Below are 19,553 nucleotides of genomic sequence, written 5' to 3' on the forward strand. Positions count from 1 at the left end.
CTCCTTTTCCAACTGTACACATACTGAGGTATCCAGGTCTTCCTAAGTGTGTATCTGTACACTGCCTCATGCCATGCAAACGGCCTATAACCCGTGAGGGTGCCTTTTCTTTTTGTTGAAACAGGGTCTGTTGCTCTGCCTGCCTTTGGGTGCTGGGACTAAAGGTTGTGTCTTTTCCCCAACCCTTATATTTGCTATAGTTTGGGGACAGTTAGGTAGAATCGACCAAGCTCCCAGTGTGCAGTGCAGACTTCCTCCACTATCTAGAATTATTTCTTCATTAGAGTTGTCTTTGGGGGTTAAGAAATCAGCACAAGGTGCCCCACAGTACTCTTTGAGACAAGGTCTGCTTATATGTGACCCAGGCTGGCCTCATACTCATGATCCACCTGCCAAAACCGTCCAAATGCTGAGACTATAGCTCACACCTCATCCATTTCAATGCGAGTTTAATGGGATAATCCCTCCCAGCATCCAAGGGTTTGGAGGGCCCAGTGGCCAGACTCAAAGGTGGGGTTCTAGAAAGCTAGTGAGCAGGCAAAAGCCCTTCAAAGACACACTGGGGTCTGGGGATGACCGTGTCATGTCTTTGTGAGGATACAGTCCGTCATCTTCAGCTGAATGGAATGGAGGTTGTAGGCTTTCAAAATGGTAGCCAGAAACGTAAGTGCCAAAGGTTAGGTGGGGGAGTTCTAGATCCTTCTTTTCGTTTCTAATGTCTCCTCAACTGCTTTCCCTTCCTACTTCAGCTAACATGCCAACTGTCCCAGGAAATCTGGCTGCATCTTTGCTTTCCCACCATCAGAAATTCTGGGCTCTTGGGAGAGGGGTGACCCTTAAATCAATTGCTTATTTTTAAACTTTTTTATTTTTCTATCTCCAGACCTTGCCCAGACCTCTTCGGTGAGCTGCCACCGGATCAGAGTGATGGATCAAAGCTGTTCTCAACCATAACGCCACACAGCCGCTGGAGAGGAGACTTTCTGCCAGGCCGCTTCTTGAATAAACACAATGGAGGCTGAGTGAGAAGTAGCTACAGTTTAATACAAACCTGCACCAGAACACAACGTGTTGGGCTGTTTGGGTTTTTTTTTTTTGTTTGTTTGTTTTTGCCTCAAAGCACAGGCCCGTGTGTCATCTTGGGATGGACACAATCTTAGCACCATGGCATTTACAGAGGAGGGAGGAAGTCCCTTGGGTGCTGGGGTGCCGCTGACAGCTCCCTTCTGACCCCGGGCTGCGCCTGCCACCTCAGCAGCGGAGGGGGTTTGGCTTCGGGGTGGTCAGTAGAAGAGATGCCCTCATCATGGCATCGGCTCGACAAGAGACCTACTGAGGACTCCTAGTACTACATACACACGCACACGCACGCGCACACACACACACATGGTAGCACAATTTTCTGGTGAGTTAACCCCACAAACCTAGAGAGCAGCTAAGGCAAGAACAACAGTATTTATTCAGCAAGTACAAGACCAATTTGAGAGCTGCATCCGGCCGCAACCAGAGACCCTTTTCGTTCCAGCCAGCAGCCCCTGGATCTGTGATGGGGTTGGCGGGAGCTCTGCACGGGGCAGGGAGTGGACACTGGGAGGTGAGATGGTTTATTCAGCTCCTTGAACCTCCTGATTCACATCCAGAAGCTCCTGGGTGAGCACACAGTCTATGGAAGGGTGGACTTGGGTCTATAGCAGGGTGGGGGTGGATGAAGTGGAAGGGTCCACAGCAGCCCCTTGAACGTGTACTCTCCCAGCACCCCAGGTCACGCACTTCTCGGGTGGAGGCACTCAGGCCAAGCTTTCCGGGCTCAACCAAGGTGCCCTGCCTCGCTGGCCCTACCACCCCACGGATCTTTGGCATCTTCCCAAGGCCCATGACCAAGCAAGGGCAGAAATAGACAAAGATGACGTATATCTAGGTGTGGTAGCTTGTGCCTGTAATTCCAGTACTTGGGAAACCAAGGCAGGAGGATTGCTGTGGGTTCAAGGCCAGGCTACATAGGCAAGACTTTGTCTCAAAAAGAAGCAGAGGACGAGGAAAGAGAGACTAAGTACTGTACCAGGGATCAGTATCTCTGTTTTTGTTACCCATGAAGGCTTTTCCAGGGTCATTCACTACCTACTGTTTCCCATGGCTACCTCAGTTCTCTAGGTTATCATTTCAGCTCCTAAGTGAGGACAATGAGGATGAGGGTGCAACTGAAACCACACTCCGGTTCCCAACACTTCTCTCGTCCAGGCTCAAGCTGAGGGCATACGTTAGTCTGCTCACAATAAAGATAAAATCAACTTGTGCAAAGCAAGACAGAATGCATCCCCAGGGAGAAAGCATTCTCTCTGGTTAAACTCCTGGTGGGCCTGATGGCTGTTTTCCATAGCTAGGTTAGATAGCCAAGGTCATAAGGGCAGTTGTGAACACTTCTGGGGCTAGCTGGCCTTAACTTTTAGGGATGTAGTGGGTAGCCATCCCAGCCTCGGCCTGGAAGTTCCAACCCCCATTGAGGCTTCGGTAATGGTCACGCCCACAAGGCAGGGCGGAGGAGGAAGCGGAAGACCCAGGATCGAGAGGAGAAGTCTCTCTTGGTTCCGGGACCCTGGACGCTAGAGGTAGACCAAGCAGAGTTCTCCAGAGAACACCACCTGGCTGCGCCATACCTTTGCCAGACCCTGCAACCTATCCCTTCATTTGTAAGTTACCCCACAAAATAAACCTCCCTTTTAACTACGTGGAGTGGCCTTAATAATTTCACCAATATAGGGCCTCTGGGCTTTTTTTGTTTTTCTTTTTGTCTGTACAATGGGGGAGAGTAATAGGCGTTCCAAGCGCTTTGATGCGCCCAAAGCACCCCAAAATGTGCAGGGGTGGATGCCAAGATCTCTGGGGCCTCTGGCAAGTTTGGGGGAGCTCAGACAAAAGGGAGATCACTCCCCAAGAGGAAAATGAGGCTTATCAAAGGCCAACAGCTGGGCCGCTTCTCCGACTGTGTAGCCACGTATAAGAGCCTCCAAGGAGCTTGTGAGACAGGGCAGGCCAAGCCAGTAGTGGTCAGGAGCGCAGTGTTGAGTGCAGGATCCTACAGGACTTGTGCAGTGGGGTGGATTCTACAGCTAGACCTCGTGTGCTGAAGCCCCTTCCCTGGTGGCTGGCTGGTGAAGCCTCCCCTTCTCCCCCTCTCTCAGCAGGTATGGGGCCTCTTGCTAGTCACACAGGAGGAGTAGCTAGGCCTTGACCAGCAGGGGAAAGTTATGGGAAGCTGTGTAGGGGTGTGAGGGTATGGGTGTGGGGTTAGTGCTGGGCATGATCAGGAGCAGAGATGAGAGAGGGGCCACCTAGCTGCCTGAAGGTTCCCAGGGTCAGCACCCAGGACTATTTGAATGCAGGAAGGTAGGAGGGGGCGGTAAGGGGCAGGGATGTGGTACAGGGGAGGCATGGTCCAGGGCTTCCGGTAGCAGAAAGGACCCTGGATTGGAGGGAAGGGGCCAGGGGCACAGCCTGCCCCCGCCGCTGCCCTGTACTGTCTGGTTGGTGGTGAGTGCAGCATCTCCTAAGAACCAAATCTATTCCCGATTCTATGCTATGCTAGTGACACGAAGCACCGTTATTTTCCACAGGGTGCACAAACAAGTCAAACGAAACCACTTCGCAAACCGAACGTGCAAAACAAAACCATTTACACGCGCCTGGCACCAGCCCCATGCCCACCCAGCTACCCTTCTGGGGCCCTGAGACTCCCAGAGGGTGTGGGTGGGAAGTGGAAAGAGGCTAGCGAAGGGCACAGGGTGTCCCAACCACAGCCACATCCAGGGTGTCCCCACTGGACCCACACAGGGCTACGGGTGAGTCGGGAGAGACGGGACATCTTGGGCATGGCTGGGGAGCTGACACCTGTCTGACTTGGGAAATGTCACCATGGGACCTCAGGGGAGAGTGGGGAAGGCCCGCCCTTATAAAAACACATCTGCTAAAGTGCTCTGGACACCTGTCTGGGTGGGCAGCAGGGCAGGGCACTAAAGTCCGGGCCTTCCCAGAGCCAGCACTGGAGGTGGTGGTGAGAGGGGGGGCGGGGCCAGGCGCTATGCATCCGGTGCTGTGCATAGTGTGGTCTCTGGGGCCCAGAGAAAGCCCGGGGGGCCGAGGAAGGAAGGAAGGAAGGAGCAGAGCAGGAAGGGACCGCTCAAAGTGCCGTTAGGGGCGGGTCAAAGCCCCGTGAATCATGTTCAGACAAAGGGGAGGGCTCTCCGCTTCCTGGAGCCCCCACTGCTAGTGCGCTGCCCTGCCCAGCCTCTCCCACCCACTGCAGCCGTGGCCGGAAGGTGCGCAGGTGGGTGATGGTGGAAGAGAGCCTCACTTGGGGGTGCTGGTCAGAGCCTTTACCAAATACCGCTCGACCTGCCGCCAGGGGGCGCGAGGATCCGGGCTGAGGCCCGCTTTGGAACATGGTCATCAATCTGAGAACCTGCAGGAAGGAGGCAGGAAAAGTCAACCACGCAGATGCTGCCTGGGTTAACAGGCCCCCTGTCACCACGGAGGCTCAGACCTCTCCGCCTCTCCCTTAAGAGAAGGCTGTCCGCCTATTTTAAGACGGGCCTGGAGCTGGGCGTGTGCCCGAGGAGGTGCTGGATTCTCCCGGCGGCGCAGGAATTAGGTCGGGGCTGTGAGCGGCTGGATAGCGGACAGTGAATGCTGGGAAACTGGGAACTGAACACAAGTCCTCTGGATGAGCAGTACACGCTCTTCACTGCAGAGCCGGCTCTCCAGCCCCATGCCTAGCTTTTTCAACATGGTTTCTTGGAACTGAACCCAGGTCCTTGTGTTTGCGGACAAGCGCTTTACTGACTGAGCCGTTCCCCTGGTCCCAGGAATTCAGTCGTTTAACCCTGAGGACTCTATTCCAGTGTCTGGATGAGAAAACTAGGGCTCAGGGCCATCATATAATTCCCACATTTTACAGTCTTAAGGGGTTTAAAGAGCCTGGGTTTGAACCTGGGTTTTCCTGACTCAGAGCCGACTTTATGGGCAGCCCCACTCCCTCACATGAACGGCATACATGTGCTGGTAGACCACGGGATTAGCCAGTTACCACACAGACCTTTACACACAGGTCTCAGTGAGTAGGCCAGAGACTAAAACAGGAAACTGGCAACTATTTTGGAAAATGAAATACCCACACTCCAAAGGTCCCACCCTCTGGAATTCTAAGGCTCAGAAGGAAGGGTCTAGTGTCCCAGAGATCACAGGGGAGTATGATTCAGTGCTCCCTATTTCCAACAGATTAAGACTTAGGGCTGGGAGAGAGATGACAAACAACTTGAGGTCTACTGTGTCAAGCTCTTGGACTAGGCCTCTGGCTAGTCTGGATGTTTCTGGGGTGCCCTGTGTGCAATGTCTTCAAGGTGTTTCAAGGGATGAAAACAGCACCTGGGAGAGCATCTGGTGGCCCGTGGCCCATCTAGCAGCTGGTAAACTCTCCCGGTCCTCCCAGCCATCAGCTTACGTCTCTAACAGCACATGCTACATGTCCTCCTGGCTCTACAAAGGACCTACAGGCTGCAGCCCACTGCCCAGGCCTCTCTCTTGCCTGCCAGCTCCCGCCACACCCTCACCCTTACCGGAAAGGCTGAAGCTGGATTCATGAAGGTCCCGCATGCCCCCATGCCGGGTGACTGGCCGTGTGGGAGTGTCTGCCAGGGGCGTTCCCATCTCTTTTTTCCCAGGGTGGACAACAACGGCGACATCCCCTAGGTAGGGAGTGCGGTCCACTCCCCTCACTTTTAAGGTCTGGTGAAGAGAAAAGACAGGGATGTCAGAGCCAAGCACACAGCTGCAGCCTCCTCTACATGACACATGCTATGTATGACACACAGGACCCAAGACACACAGGACAGGCTTCTTGCTTCTGCAGTCCAAGTGCCGTCCTTGCTTCTGCATAAGACGTGTGTGTGTGTGTGTGTTGCATGTATAGGTGCCCGTGTGCAGGAAGTGCCTCCGTCTCTGCCCTCCACTTGGGCAGAATCCTTCCAGGGGAGTTTGGCAGGGATACAGTCCAGGAACTCCTCCATAGTAAACATCCGGGCACATGCAGAGGTGTCCTGACAAGGCCAGGCTCCCAACAAGCCAGACCTTTTTTCACTGTGGTCTGATAGTGCAGTGAAAATTGAGGCTAGTATAGTTGGTTTGGACATGGGACATCACCAGAAGCTGTACTAAACAAACGGTTAGGAGTCACACCGCACAAACCAGACCACCAAGGTTCCAACCTCAGCTCTGTCATTTAGAGCTGTCCTGGGCCAGGTCAGTTATGGGTGACTCACTATATTAAAAAATGCTACTGTGAGGGGAACAAAGTGTGTCGGAGTATGTGCTGGTGGCTGAGGGAGCAGCAGCATTAGCAGAGATGTGAGCACTGTGTTCTTTGCAGCAATCTGGCCAGTCTTATTGAAAGAAACAACAGGCACAGGGGAGTTTTGAAGGCACCCTTAGCATTAGCAAGAGAGGACAGGCACTGAGCCATCAGCCTGTGTATCAGGAGGAGCTCACTGGTCATAGACACATCTACCAGATTCCCTGTGTGCTTTCCCATTTAAATTTTATCTAAACTGGGCGCACGCCTTTAATCCCAGCACTCAGGAGGCAGAGCCAGGCAGATCTCTGCGAGTTCAAGGCCAGCCTGGGCTACCAAGTGAGTTCCAGGACAGGAACCAAAACTACACAGAGAAACCTTGTCTCAAAAACTAAGAAAAAAGGGGCTGGAGAGATGGCTCAGAGGTTAAGCGCGCCAACTGCTCTTCCAGAGGTCCTGAGTTCAATTCCCAGCAACCACATGGTGGCTCACAACCATCTGTGATGAGATCTGGCGCCCTCTTCTGTATACGTAATAAATAAATAAATCTTAAAAAAAAAAAAAACAAGAAAAAAATTTATCTATTGCGATTGTAGTGATGGCTCAGAGGTTAAAGGTGTGTATTGCTCTTGCAGAGGCCATGAGTTCAATTCCCAGTACCCATGTGAGGTGACTCATAATCACTAGTAACTCTGGCCTCCATGGGTACCATGACTCACACACAGGTATATATGTAGTGGGTAGCCATTCCAGCTTTGATATGGAAGTTCCAACCCCCATTGAGGCTTTGGTAATTGTCACGCCCACAAGGCGGGTCTGAGAGAGGACCCTGAAGACCTGAGATCCGGTTGCTCGGCTCTCTTGGTTCCTGGACCCTGGACGCTGGAGGTAGACCGAAGAGAGTTCTTCAGAGAACACTGCTGGATTGTGCTACACCTTTCCCAGACCCTGTAAGCTACTTGTAAGCTACTCCACAAAATAAACCTCCCTTTTAACTATGTGGGGTGGCCTTAATAATTTCACCAATATATGTACATACATGTGTACACAAACACATGCACACATTTATAACAACAACAACAACAACAACAACAACAACAATAGATCTATGCAAAATGGGAAGTGAACCAGCATTCTCCGCCTGCCATATACGCTTCTGAATTGGCGGTGTTAGATAGCATCCAGAGAAAATAGTGTGTTAGGGCTTGAACCTGAAATCCCCCCTGCCCCCAGGTTCACATTCTGAATGTTTATTCCCTGGCTGGAGGCCTGGAACTTCCCTGCCTACTGTTGTGAACAATCACTCTCCCAGTGGTTCTCAACCTGCCTGATGCTGCGACCCTTTATGTTATGGTGACCCCCAGCCATAAAATGACTTCATTGCTACTTCATAATGTCATTTTGCTACTGTTATAAATCATAATGCAAATATCTGATGTGCTGGGAACCACTGCTCTACACACTCCCATTATCATAAACTGCACCAGGTTACGTTAAAACGTCTGAAATCATGCCATCAGTTAACCCTTTCTCCTCTCTCTCTCTCTCTCTCTCTCTCTCTCTCTCTCTCTCTCTCTCTCTCTCTCTGGTTTTTCGAGACAGGGTTTCTCTGTGTAGCTTTGGAGCCTGTCCTGGATCTCACTCTGTAGACCAGGCTGGCCTCGAACTCACAGAGATCCACCTGCCTCTACCTCCCGAGTGCTGGGATTAACGGCGTGTGCCACCACCACCCAACTCCTTTCCTCTCTTAAGGTATTCTGGTCACATTGATTCAAAAATACCATACAACATGAGAGGTAATGGAGGGAAGCAAAGATGCCCCAACAGGGGCCTTGACCTCGTCCTCCACATCCTCCCTCCCTCCCTCCCTCCCTTACCTTCTCTCTCTGCACCAGCTTCTTATAGACAATGTCTGGGAAAGACCGCAGAGGACAGAACTTGCCAGTGCCCTCTGCACACATGAAGACGCCGTTCTCATACACGACACGCCCCCTGCTGATGGTGACCAGTGGTACGCCATGGCAGCGCATGTTCTCATACAGATTGAAGTCTCCACCCTGCACCTGGGTGCTGGCTGAGATGGTCCTGGTGGGAGAGGAAGGCGGGACAAGATCTGAGCACAGGTAACGACAGTACAGTTTGATGCAAAGAGATGCTGCTCCGTGGGAAGGAATGATACCTAGATCTGTCTGATATGGGCTTAATTCATCCCCTCACGATCCTTGGGTTGAAAATGTTTCCCTCAGCATCTCAGAATGGGTCCATATTTGGACCCAGAACCTTTAGAGAATTAATGCAAAAGAAGGTTTTATACTTCTGTATATAAAAAGTGTGGCCTTTCCCCGACCGCCTGGTGTCCTCAGAAGAGGGGACAGAGACACTGGACATGGGTATACAAAGGGATGGTTTATAGATGAGCTGGGGAGGCAGACAATCACCAGCAAGTCACCACACATTCCTCTACACTTCAAATGCTGCAAAGATTATTCGCCTTTGCAGTTCTGTAATACAAATTCTTAAAAATCCCAAGTCCTGCCGGGCGGTCATGGCGCACACTTGTAATCCCAGCACTTGGGAGGCAGAGCCAGGCGGATCTCTGTGAGTTCGAGGCCAGCCTGGGCTACCAAGTGAGTTCCAGGAAAGGCGCAAAACTACACAGAGAAACCCTGTCTCGAAAAACCAAAAAACAAATACACACACAAAAAAAACCCTAAGTCCTCCTAATCCCAGGAGACTAGCGTCAAGCTTTACTTTGTGGCTTCCGGGTCCCACACCACCACATCAGCATCGGCTCCGGGGATGATGCGGCCTTTGCGAGGATACAGGTTGAGAATCTTGGCTGCGTTGGAACTGGTGACAGCTACAAAACGGTTCTCATCCATCTTCCCTCCAACCTGGAAGGAGGTAACAGTGTCAACTCAGCCCGGCTCTGGGTGTGCGGCTCCCTTCCCAGGCACTTGCTACCCAGCCTGTGGTTTTGTGGCTCAGAGGGTCACAGCTGTGGTCCTAAGGCAAACAGCGCTGTTGGTACTGTCCCACCAGGAGTCTACTGGCAGGGCTTGGGGGCCTGCTTGTCCCTTTATCCCTCACCCAGCCACCCTGGTGACTTGTGCCAAAGGCTGCATGCCTGGGACAAACGCATCTCCTAAGACAAGCTCCACTTATACTGATGACTAAGGGGCTTCCCTTCATGTGCAAAAGCTTATGTCCTCTCGTTTGCTGGTATTTTTCCAAGGCCCACACAGAATGCCTGAAACTACAGGGAACTGAGCTCTATTCACACTAGGCTTACTTCATATACGTGCACACCTACAACCAAGTTAACTCCAAAGTTAGGCACGGCAGGAAGCTGACAAGAACTAATAGAATAATTTAACAATAGACAACAACAGAAATTAAATACTGACAGTATAGGCTGTGGTAGCGCATGCCTGTAATTTTAGCTCTGGGAAAGCTGAGGTGGGACTCTTGTGAATTTAAGGCCAGCCTGGGTTACAGAATGAGTTCCAGGCCAGCCTAGGGCACAGTATGAAACCCTGTCTCAAACAAATAAACAACTCCCCCAAACTTACAAACTATTTTTAGAATTTTCCACTTAATGTTTTGTGGACTGTGGACCACCTGACACTGTAGAGAGCTGGGAGAGGCTGCAGTATCTTCTGTTCTCTGACAGAGCCCTGAGCTAGGTCCCAGCCTCCCCCTGAGCAGATAGATGGCTTACAGTTTATGACTTCAAATCTCTTTGAGCTCATATTGAGCGTTGGGAGTTTTCCGTGATAGACCGAGACCAAAAAATACTTACTCTCTCTAGGCAGAACAGGTGGTATTCCAATGAAATTCCAGCCCCTATCCTTTTTGAAATTCAATTAGACAAAATATACCCAGAACTTTATATTCATATCCCTTGACCCAAAAATCCCCTTCTAGAAATCTGTCCTAAGGAAGGAATTAGAAATGGTGACGTTCACAAACAAGGACTCTTCTTCAGCAGCAGTTGAAGTGTGACAACCGGAAATAGCCAAAAGTTTCAAAGGAAGAATTAAATATAGTATTCCCTTGGAGGGAGTATTACATAGCAATTAAAAAAAAAAAAAAGATGCTTTGAGCCTAGAGACGTAGGTAGTGGTGGAGCTCCAGCCTAGTATGTATGAAGAGCTAAGCTAGACCACAAGTACCCGAAATGAGCTTTTTAAAAAGCCCACAACTTTGTAGAGTTCTAGGAAGACATTCACAATGACTTAAAATATGAAGAAAATCAAGATGAATCCAGCTACTAAAACAATGTATGTAGTCAGGCACAGTGGCCTCCACCTAAAATCCTGGCACTTGGGAGGATGAAGCAGGAAAGCCACCGAACACTCAAGGCCAACATGTCTACAGAGCAAGATCTTACCTCCAAAACCAGAAGGAAAGATCCAGTACATGCGCTGAACTGCAGGAGTACACCAAAATGCTAACATGCTGGGTATCAAATGTATGGAATTTTTTTCCTTATGCTTTTCTGAACTTTTCACATGTCAATAACAGGTCCTATCACTTTCTAATGAAATGGGATGAGGCTCCCCCCCCCCCCATAAGTGTGAGGTGACACTATGCTAGCTAAACATGACCTCTGCCACTACCAACCTCTTTGCCTTGCTGTTGGGTAACACAGGAGCTGTGACTGGGTCAGCTCTCCTGTGGAGTCTAGTCTCGGTGGTTAATTTGACTGGAATTAACTAAAACCCAGGCAGCTAGGCACACCCGTGAGGGATTTTTCTTGACTGGGTTATTTGAGGTTGGCAGGTCCACCCCTATGTGGGGCCATACTCTCTGGTATATATGGACATGGAAGGAGGAAGCCTTTTCTCTTTGCCTGCTTGTCCTCAGTTTTGCTGGCTAGTTCATCTACACTGCTGTGTTCCTTCACTGATATTAGAGTCTACTTTGTTGGGATTCCAACATATACTAAAGACCGGTTGAGACATCCAGCCTCATGGACTGAATGACTATTGGATTCTTGGACTTTCTGTTGGGAGACAGACATTGTTGGACCAGCTTGTGAGGTACTCTTCAAGATCCCCCTTATATAATATATATATTCTATATATATTCACTCTATCAGTTCTGTTCTTCTAGAGAGCCCTGACTAACACACCCACTAAGAGTGGGCTTGGCTGGGATCTTCAGTGCAAGCAAAGCTGTAGACACCTACCACTCCCCTCTCCCAGATCACGCTCATTCGATCCTGCACGCCGCTCACACCATGTGGGATCTTGGTGAAGTCTTCCTTCCCCATGGCTTTCTGCTTTGTGGTGAATGGCCGGTGATCTGATGCCACAATATTCAGCGTGTCACTGGGGAGAGAGAAGTGACCAGTGAGGGCACAGGAGGCCGATGTCCCATGGGGTGGGGACAGGTTGAGGGGAAAGCCTGGACTTGGGAACCTAGAGATTCCATTTCCAACCTGATCTTGCTGCTTCCTTCCTGGGTGATCGCTAGTGGTTTGTTTCTTTCATTTAAGTGAACAATTTATCCATCTACAGAATTGGCATATGCGCAGAGCATGTTCCGGGAGACTTCTGCAAATGTTTGGGTTGGTGATTGTTAAAATAGTGGGCGGAGGGCCAGGTGATGGTGGCGCACGCCTTTAATCCCAGCACTTGGGTGGCAGAGGCAGGCGGATCTCTGTGAGTTCAAGGCCAGCCTGGCCTCCAAATCGAGATCCAGGACAGGCTCCAAAGATACACAGAGAAACCCTGTCTCAAAAAACCAGAAAGAAAAAAAGAAAAAGATAGTGGGCGGAGAGCTTGCCTACCACGTAGGGCTTAGCTGGAGTGAGATGGTAGAAATGGTCTTCATGTCCAGGGCTCACATGCCAACTTGTTCTCACCAGCTTGCTTGCCCCACACTGTCCCAGCAGGACACACATAGTAGGTGCTTGACAAAGCTTTTCCAAGTTCAGTGCTAAACTTGCTAAGTGACTGGGAGCCACAGTGCTCAAAAGACAGAGTCCCAAGACTTAACAAGCCACTGTCTGGAAGCTGATGACACTATCACCAGTCAGCAGCACCATCCACGACAAGGTCTTCAGGTGGACACAGAACCAGGGAAGGGTGCTCAGAGAAGCATGCTGTGCCCAGCTCTCTGCCAAAGAGGGAGGCAGACAGACGGAAGCCCCTCCCTTCAGAGATTTCTGGACCAGAAGACGCAGCGATAAGAAGGCTTATGCCACGAAGGCAAAGCAAGCCTCGCAGGGACCTGGCTGCCACAAGATGATGTGGAACCAAGGACATTGCAGGGAGTGCCCCGTGGAGCCCCTGAGGGTCTCATGTCTTGGAGATAAGCACATGGGCTAAATGGGCTGCCCGCTCTGAAAGGGCCCCGGGAGCGGAACAGGGTGTCAGGTGGTCTGGGGGCAGATTTTGAGGCTCTTGGGCAGTTACCGGTCTCTCTCCCGACCTGGCAGGCCCAACAGTTAAGGCTCTTGCCAAAGACTAATGTCCCTGGCAAGTCCACAGCAAGATGACTCAGCTCTTTGGGTGGTAGGGCTGACCTCAGCCCAGGCTACAGGGACAGGATGAGATGTCTGGAGAACAAGAGTGTGCTAGAACCCCTAAGACTCCCCATACCCTCTGCACCTGCAGAGGCCACAAGAAATGGTGAGATCTCGGGGTTTGCTCTCTTCTCAGAGATCCTCGGATATCCAGGTGAGGCTCAAACTAGGGGAGATCCCAAAAGAACAATGGGTTACAGGTCAGGGATCCTGAAACTCAGGCTCCACTCCCACCCTTGAAATGAGCACCTAACTTCTTCAGAAGCAGGTACCACTCAGCAAGTGAGAATAAATGGTAGTAAAATTTAAGTTTTTGTATTTATTATTTATCCATTTATTTGTGTGTGTGTGTGTGTGTGTGTGTGTGTGTGTGTGTGCGCGCGCGCGTGCATGTGGGTATCATGGCATGAGCATGAAGCTCAGAAGACAGCTTTCCTTCTAACATGTGGGTTCTGGGGATTCAACTTAAGGTGTCAGGTTTGGTGGCCATTGTCTTTTACCTGCCCAGGAAACCAGACTTGAAAATAAAGGACAAATGTGGCTTGTACTTTTTATTCAAGCTTAACCTGAGAAATGACGCCATAAAGGAAATGATGGGTGAGCAACTCAGATTCTCTCTCTCTCTTTTTAATTCCTTTTTATTTTATGGGTATGGGTGTTTTGACTGAATGTATAGCTCTGCATCATCATACAGATGCAATGCCTAAGCAGCCAGAAGAGACCCTCCGGTCCCCTGGGACTGGAGTTACAGACAATTGTGAGCTGCCATGTGGGTGTTGGGAATTGAACTCAGGTCCTCTGGAAGAGCAGCCAGTTCTCTTAACTGCTGAGCCATCTCTCAGGCCCTCAGATTCTCTTGTAGGAAAGGTAACTGATGTCTGGGTTTACCAGCCAGCATTCTTCATCACATAAATTATACCAACAACATGTTCTAGGAGAAAATTATAGGAATCATAAGTTCCTATAAATAGTTAAAATTGCGCCCTGAATCCTATAAAATAGCAGCACACATTTACAATGTGCACTGATTAAAAAGAAACTAAAACTATTTCTCTACCATATGACATCATAATTCTTATGTGAGAATTTATTTAAATAATTAAAGTCAATTAATTATTTAATGAATAATGCTTCCTTTTCCTGTCTGAGTATGGGTAGACTGAACCCTTACTGTTTTTTTGTTCCTTTGGCAATTTTTTTTTTTTTTGTAGCAAGTGGAATATTTCAAAGGACACTCTGACTTTGAACCAAGTCTTTATTTTATTTATTTATTTATTTTTATTTGTTTGTATGTGGAGCTGAGGATCGAACCCAGGGCCTTGTGCTTGCTAGGCAAGCATTCTACCACTGAGCTAAATCCCCAACCCCGAACCAAGTCTTTATTATAGTATTATTATTTTTCTGTGTGTGTGGTTTTTCGAGACAGGGTTTCTCTGTAGCTTTGCACCTTTCCTGGAACTCACTCTGTAGCCCAGGCTAGCCTCGAACTCAGAGATCCGCCTGTCTCTGCCTCCTGAGTGCTGGGATTACAGGCGTGCACCACCACTGCCCAGCTATAGTATTATTTTTTAATGTGTAAAAATGGTTGTTGGTGTGTGCTTGCATGTGTGTGGGTGCACATGTGTGCATGCAGAGGCCCAAATTGCCAGCACGTGTCTTCCACAGTGGCTCTCCACTTCATTTACTGGGTCACATGGGCACCTCCATCTGGCTATCAGACTCTTAAAACAATGGACCCCAAGAAATTAGAGTTTCCCCAGAAACCTTCATGTTGAGAGACTGGCTGGAAGCTTGGTGAGAAAGAAGAAGAACTTGTCTCTCTGCAAAGAGATTTCCCACGGATCTGACAACTTGCCAGACTCTCTTTTAAGGAGAGATTGGAGCTGGACAGTGATGATTCAGTGTTGGACAAGACCACATGTTGATCAGTATAGCTTAGCGATGTGTGCCTCTTGCCCTCTCCGGAAACCCAAACTTCATGTCAGGGCCAGATGACAGACTTCTCTTCCAGGGGCTGAGAGGGGCTTTAGGACCCTGTCCCTGCTACTTTAGTCTACATCCAAGCTCTGGGTGGGACACGGGTGGTCCAGCCTGCTCTCCCACCAAAGGTCTAGTCAAGCCCCATGAGGTTCCTGCGGGCTGGGGCACTGTAGAAAGTGTCCTGGAGTAAGTGCCCTCACCAGGGCCCTTGCTGGTACTGGCAGCTGACTGAGAAACATGCCTGGGCAGGGAAAAGATGTTCCCACCATCCTTCCTCCTCCACCTGCTCCGGTCAAGGAGCCAACTATAAACTAGACAGGGCTTTAATAGCCAAAGGGAAGAGAAAGTAATGTCTCTTCCCAGAATGCCACTAGCAGAGGCTAAAGAAGCCGCAAGCTGTCCCTGAAACAAAACCAACCTTTGCCAAATCCAGAACGTTCCTTGGACTGTTTTCTTCAGGTTGAGCATTAAACAGAGGGGTTTGAGAATGGAGGTCGGGAGAGGGTATCACAGGGATGGAGAAAGCCGGGGGAGGGGACGGGAGGGAGGGAGGGATGCGCAGGAGGAGGAAGGGATACAAGGAGGGAGAAACTGAGGCAATGACAGCGAGAGGTGATGGTAAGCATGGCTAATCTCCACGCCAACCGGACTGAATTAAGAGCTGCAAGGGTGGGTTGGAGAGATGGCTCAGAGGTTAAGAGCACTGGCTGTCCTTCCAGAGGTCCTGAGTTCAATTCCCAGCAACCACATGGTGGCTCACAACCATCTGCAATGAGATCTGGCGCCCCCTTCTGTATACATGATAAATAAATAAGTCCTTTAAAACAAAAAAAGAGCTGCAAGGGTATTCGTGAGGGACCCCCTTTGGGTGTGTCTGTGAGGGCTTTTCTAGAAAGGACTGAGGGAGGAAGAATACAAGCTGTACCATCCTGAGGGCTGAGGGTCTGGGGTGAATAAAAAGGAAAGAAAACCAGGTAACTCTCTAGACTTCGCTGCTCTCTGTCTCTCGACCCGCTGAGATGTGGGGTCCTGGCAGCCTGCTCCCAAAGCCTTCATGGAGGATGGAATCTCTGGAAAGGAGCTAAAAGAAGCCTTTCTTCTCTTCAAAGGTGGCTCTCTCAGGTATTGCAGTTAACAAAGTAACTAACGCAGTCAGGCAGCGAGAGGACCACATATGTGGAACCATGTCAGGTCCTATGATACCTCGACTCCCCACTGGGCTTCAGGGTGAGGTGCCAATGGCCTCCGAAATGCTCCTCAATGGCCTCACTCCAAATCAAGTTGTCAGAGATGCTCAACAGGATAGCAAGGGACGGTTGGGGACAGGCTCAAGAAAAATCACCCAGAGGGCCTCACAGAACCAAACCCAGGTCAGGTTTGGTTTCTAGAGTTGGAGGACATCACCTTAAAGACCTACTATATCCCCCCTGCGTGGAGTGCTGTGCGACCCCAACACCTTACTTGGCCAGCAGGCTCATGAGGTAGGTGGAAGTGTTGGTGTCCAGTCTCAGAGGAGGCACCGTGACATAGGCGGCTGCGTGGGACCAGTCCTGGTGGTAATAGTGCAAGCCTGTGAGCGTGGCATGTGCGTTGGTGGTCTCAGCCAGCACCACTTTCCCTGGAAGAGGAGTCGAGAGCATCACCGGGAAGGCCCTGGTCTATGAGGTGGTTGGGTTACACATCTCGCTACACAGGCAGAGGAGCCGAAAGCAAACAGGAAAAGGCTTGCCCCAGCTTGCTTAGGCAGGCAAGGCCCAGAGACTTTCTTATTGGGCTGACCCTGGGCAGAGACAGGCGTGGATTTTGAGGCCAGGGAGCATAGGAGAGAATTTTGAGGAGTCTAGTGTGGCCTGGCTGTGTACAGATAGCAGTGGGGGGGGGGGGGGAGGCAGGGGTGACGGTAGGGCATGCACACATTGCCAGGCATATCCCCTGTTCTCTGGGCAGGCAGGGGATATGCTGGTTCTGGGAGCTGCTTGGAGTGAAATCCAGAAGCAGATTCAGAAGTCAGAAAGTCAGGGGAAGGGTCCATCCAGCAAGACCCCTCAAAGGGCCTCAGCTGAAGGAGAGGCAGAATGTGGGGTCCAGATGTCAAAAGGTTATGGAGGCTGTGGCACCCACGCTTCTGACTTATATCCACAGGGTTCTACCCTGACTCTGTTTCTTCTGTTATCAGTACCCCTGATAAGCACCCCTTACCAGTACCCCGGGCTACAAGCTTGAGTACTACTGGGGAGTCTGTACTGGGAGTCACATAAATGCCCCTTGAGGGTCAGATGCAGGGTTCAAGTGGTGAGAAAGGGAAGTTGGGCCCACCCACTGTTATTTCACCCTGCTCCCCCAGCATCCCCCCACATGCCCACTGCAACTGGTTTAGCATTTTATTAGTTGCCAAGGTAACTGTTAGTTCAACATCACAGACCCAAAGGACATCAATTAACGAGTCCATGTAGGACTGTAATTTTACTTGACCTGGTCAAGGTAATAGACATTTCTGGGAAGCTGCTATGCATACACATGTGAGGAGAAGGGCTGGTTTGGATCTACTGAGCCCAGGCTAGCTCAGGGTGCTCTGAGGCAGACAACTGTGAAGACACGGGAAGGGCAGGCTATCCTTGGTCTCAGCAGCCAAGCCGAGCAGAATGGGAGCTGATGGACCCTTCTCCTCCTCTGATCCCACGGCACGAGGTACCAGGACTCACCTTGCATCTTAGCAGCTGCGATCACATCCCCAGCCGAGATGCTGGACACATTGACCAGGTAGATGGGACAGTGAGTCTAAAGACAAGAGACAGCAGGAAGTAGTGGTACCCGTCCCCTTGGCCCCCGAAAGCTGCCACGTACCCAAGTCACCCCTCCATCAGCCCTGTACCAACATATATCCCCGTGTGTCATGCGTCACTCATCCCTAGATGAGAGTTCATGCTCGGGATGCAGGGCTGGTGGTCTGGGCACACAACAGGGTGCAGAATTGTGTGGAGCAAGGCAGAAGCGGATGGAAGCCAGCATCGGGGGCCACCAATCCAGGAGGTGACCTCAGGCTGCAGCTGGTGAGTTTAAACCTCAGATTTTCTCTGATCTCATGGGTTTTTTCCTGCTTCATTTTTTTTTTTTCTGTTCATAAACATGATGACCCAGAAACAGTCACGTATTACATCCTATACCTGACATTTTGATGCCTGTGGTCCGAAGGTCGCTTTATCAACAGACAGAATGTACCCAGGAGAAAAACCAGGCTCAGAGGCCAGGCTGGACAAAACTGATTTTGTAACATCTGGATTGTCATATGCATCCGCTATTCTATAGAAGTGTGCAAACATAGTCCGTGGCCTAATTTCTTTGGGCACTTTTGCACTAAGATCCAAGGAGCTGCTGATTGGTCAGATTCTTCCTGATTGTGGGCTGGGTGTCCACCAGGAAGTATCTGGTAAGAACTGTTGTCATGACAACAGGACAACATCCAGACCTTTAACGAGCTAACAGGAAACCTTCCGAGATGCCATTCTGTACCTTCACTGGTTATCCAGTTAGGAGACAGGGGCTTTGAGGTGCCTAGCATGAGCTGATTAATCCTAGGGTTGGCTGATAGGAGACCACACTTCTGTGTTTCCATCCTTCTGGGCAGCCCAGGCCATTCCAGAGGGGAAGGTCCCAAGCAGGAGCCCTCATTAGAATCACAGGGTTGGGAGAAAACAGACATCCTCTCAGTACAGAATGCTGGGCGCTATCCCAGTTTCTGATTTACTGGGTCTCTCTGGAGCTCGAGAGCCTGTTTATCTGAATCTGTAATTCTGACACAGTGCTGATTTTGCCATCCAGGAACCACGCTGCGGGAAATCTATCCTCTTAGAGTTGTGAGTTCAGATTATCTGAGCAAATCAGACCCTTCAGCAACATCCTGCAGGAAAGGATGGCCTTTCCATGGCACAAAGTGCTCACCCTTGCTTTGGTTCCCCTGAGCCCCAGCAGCTGTACGGAGCAGAGTTAAGTGATGCCGCCACTCTGATTTCAGATAATGAAGTAGTGGGTCATCAGAGAGGGCATGATGTGCAGGTGGTGGAAAGCATGTATTTATCAGATAAGAGCGAGGCTCTGATTTCTGGCGCCATCTCTAGCTGGTTCCTGCCATGCTCTGCCAGTGCCTTGTTAAGGGCCTTTCCTGAATCAAACCTGGGATGGAGGCTGGAACACAGAGGCCTCAGCGGCACAGGGTTAAATTCTAACTGCCTAAGCCATTTATTCTTGAGCGACGAATCTCAATCTCCAGCTTCATCAAGCTCAAAGGGGTGGGTGGGGCAGAGAGCTGGGGCGGGCAGGATGCACACCAGAACTCTGAGACTAACGTGTCCCTTCAGCAGGGGGGTCCCGGGAGCCACTCGGGGTCCCGGTGTGGAGGATGGGGGGTGACTTACCCGGTTTGCAATGGTGATGACACGGTGAGTAGCCTCGGCTTCCAGCTGTTAAAAACAAGGGGCAATGAAGAACCAACCTTCACCATCTCCTTCAAGCCAGCCGCACCCGCCTGAGAGCTCTCTGTACCCAAAGCTCTGGAGCAGCATCCACAACGGAGGGGCTGGCCACATCCGCAGGGACTGGCTGTGCATAGGGGCAAGACACCAGGCCCCAACCACTAGGACGTCCATGGAAAGACAGTCCCAGGATTTAGGATACCAGGTGCATCTTGGTACCCTAACGGTG

At 50.5% G+C, this 19,553-nt stretch overlaps 1 protein-coding gene across 2 annotated transcripts in view; it reads right to left on the reverse strand.

Moving 5' to 3' along the window:
- Positions 1-2,741: 2,741 nt before the first annotated feature.
- Positions 2,742-19,553, reverse strand: part of Dpysl5 (dihydropyrimidinase like 5) — an 86,410-nt gene continuing 69,598 nt past the window's right edge. For both annotated transcript variants that reach the window (XM_036170961.1, XM_036170960.1), the window contains exons 6-13: positions 19,268-19,312; positions 17,558-17,633; positions 16,317-16,473; positions 11,535-11,676; positions 9,092-9,234; positions 8,218-8,425; positions 5,610-5,778; positions 2,742-4,456 (exon numbers count right to left, since the gene is read on the reverse strand). In XM_036170961.1, the coding sequence (XP_036026854.1) occupies positions 4,371-4,456; positions 5,610-5,778; positions 8,218-8,425; positions 9,092-9,234; positions 11,535-11,676; positions 16,317-16,473; positions 17,558-17,633; positions 19,268-19,312 (1,026 nt within the window). In that variant the 3' untranslated portion in view covers positions 2,742-4,370. The remainder of the gene's footprint in view (positions 4,457-5,609; positions 5,779-8,217; positions 8,426-9,091; positions 9,235-11,534; positions 11,677-16,316; positions 16,474-17,557; positions 17,634-19,267; positions 19,313-19,553) is intronic.

The sequence above is a fragment of the Onychomys torridus genome, chromosome 21, assembly GCF_903995425.1.
Source record: "Onychomys torridus chromosome 21, mOncTor1.1, whole genome shotgun sequence".
NCBI lineage: Eukaryota > Metazoa > Chordata > Mammalia > Rodentia > Cricetidae > Onychomys > Onychomys torridus.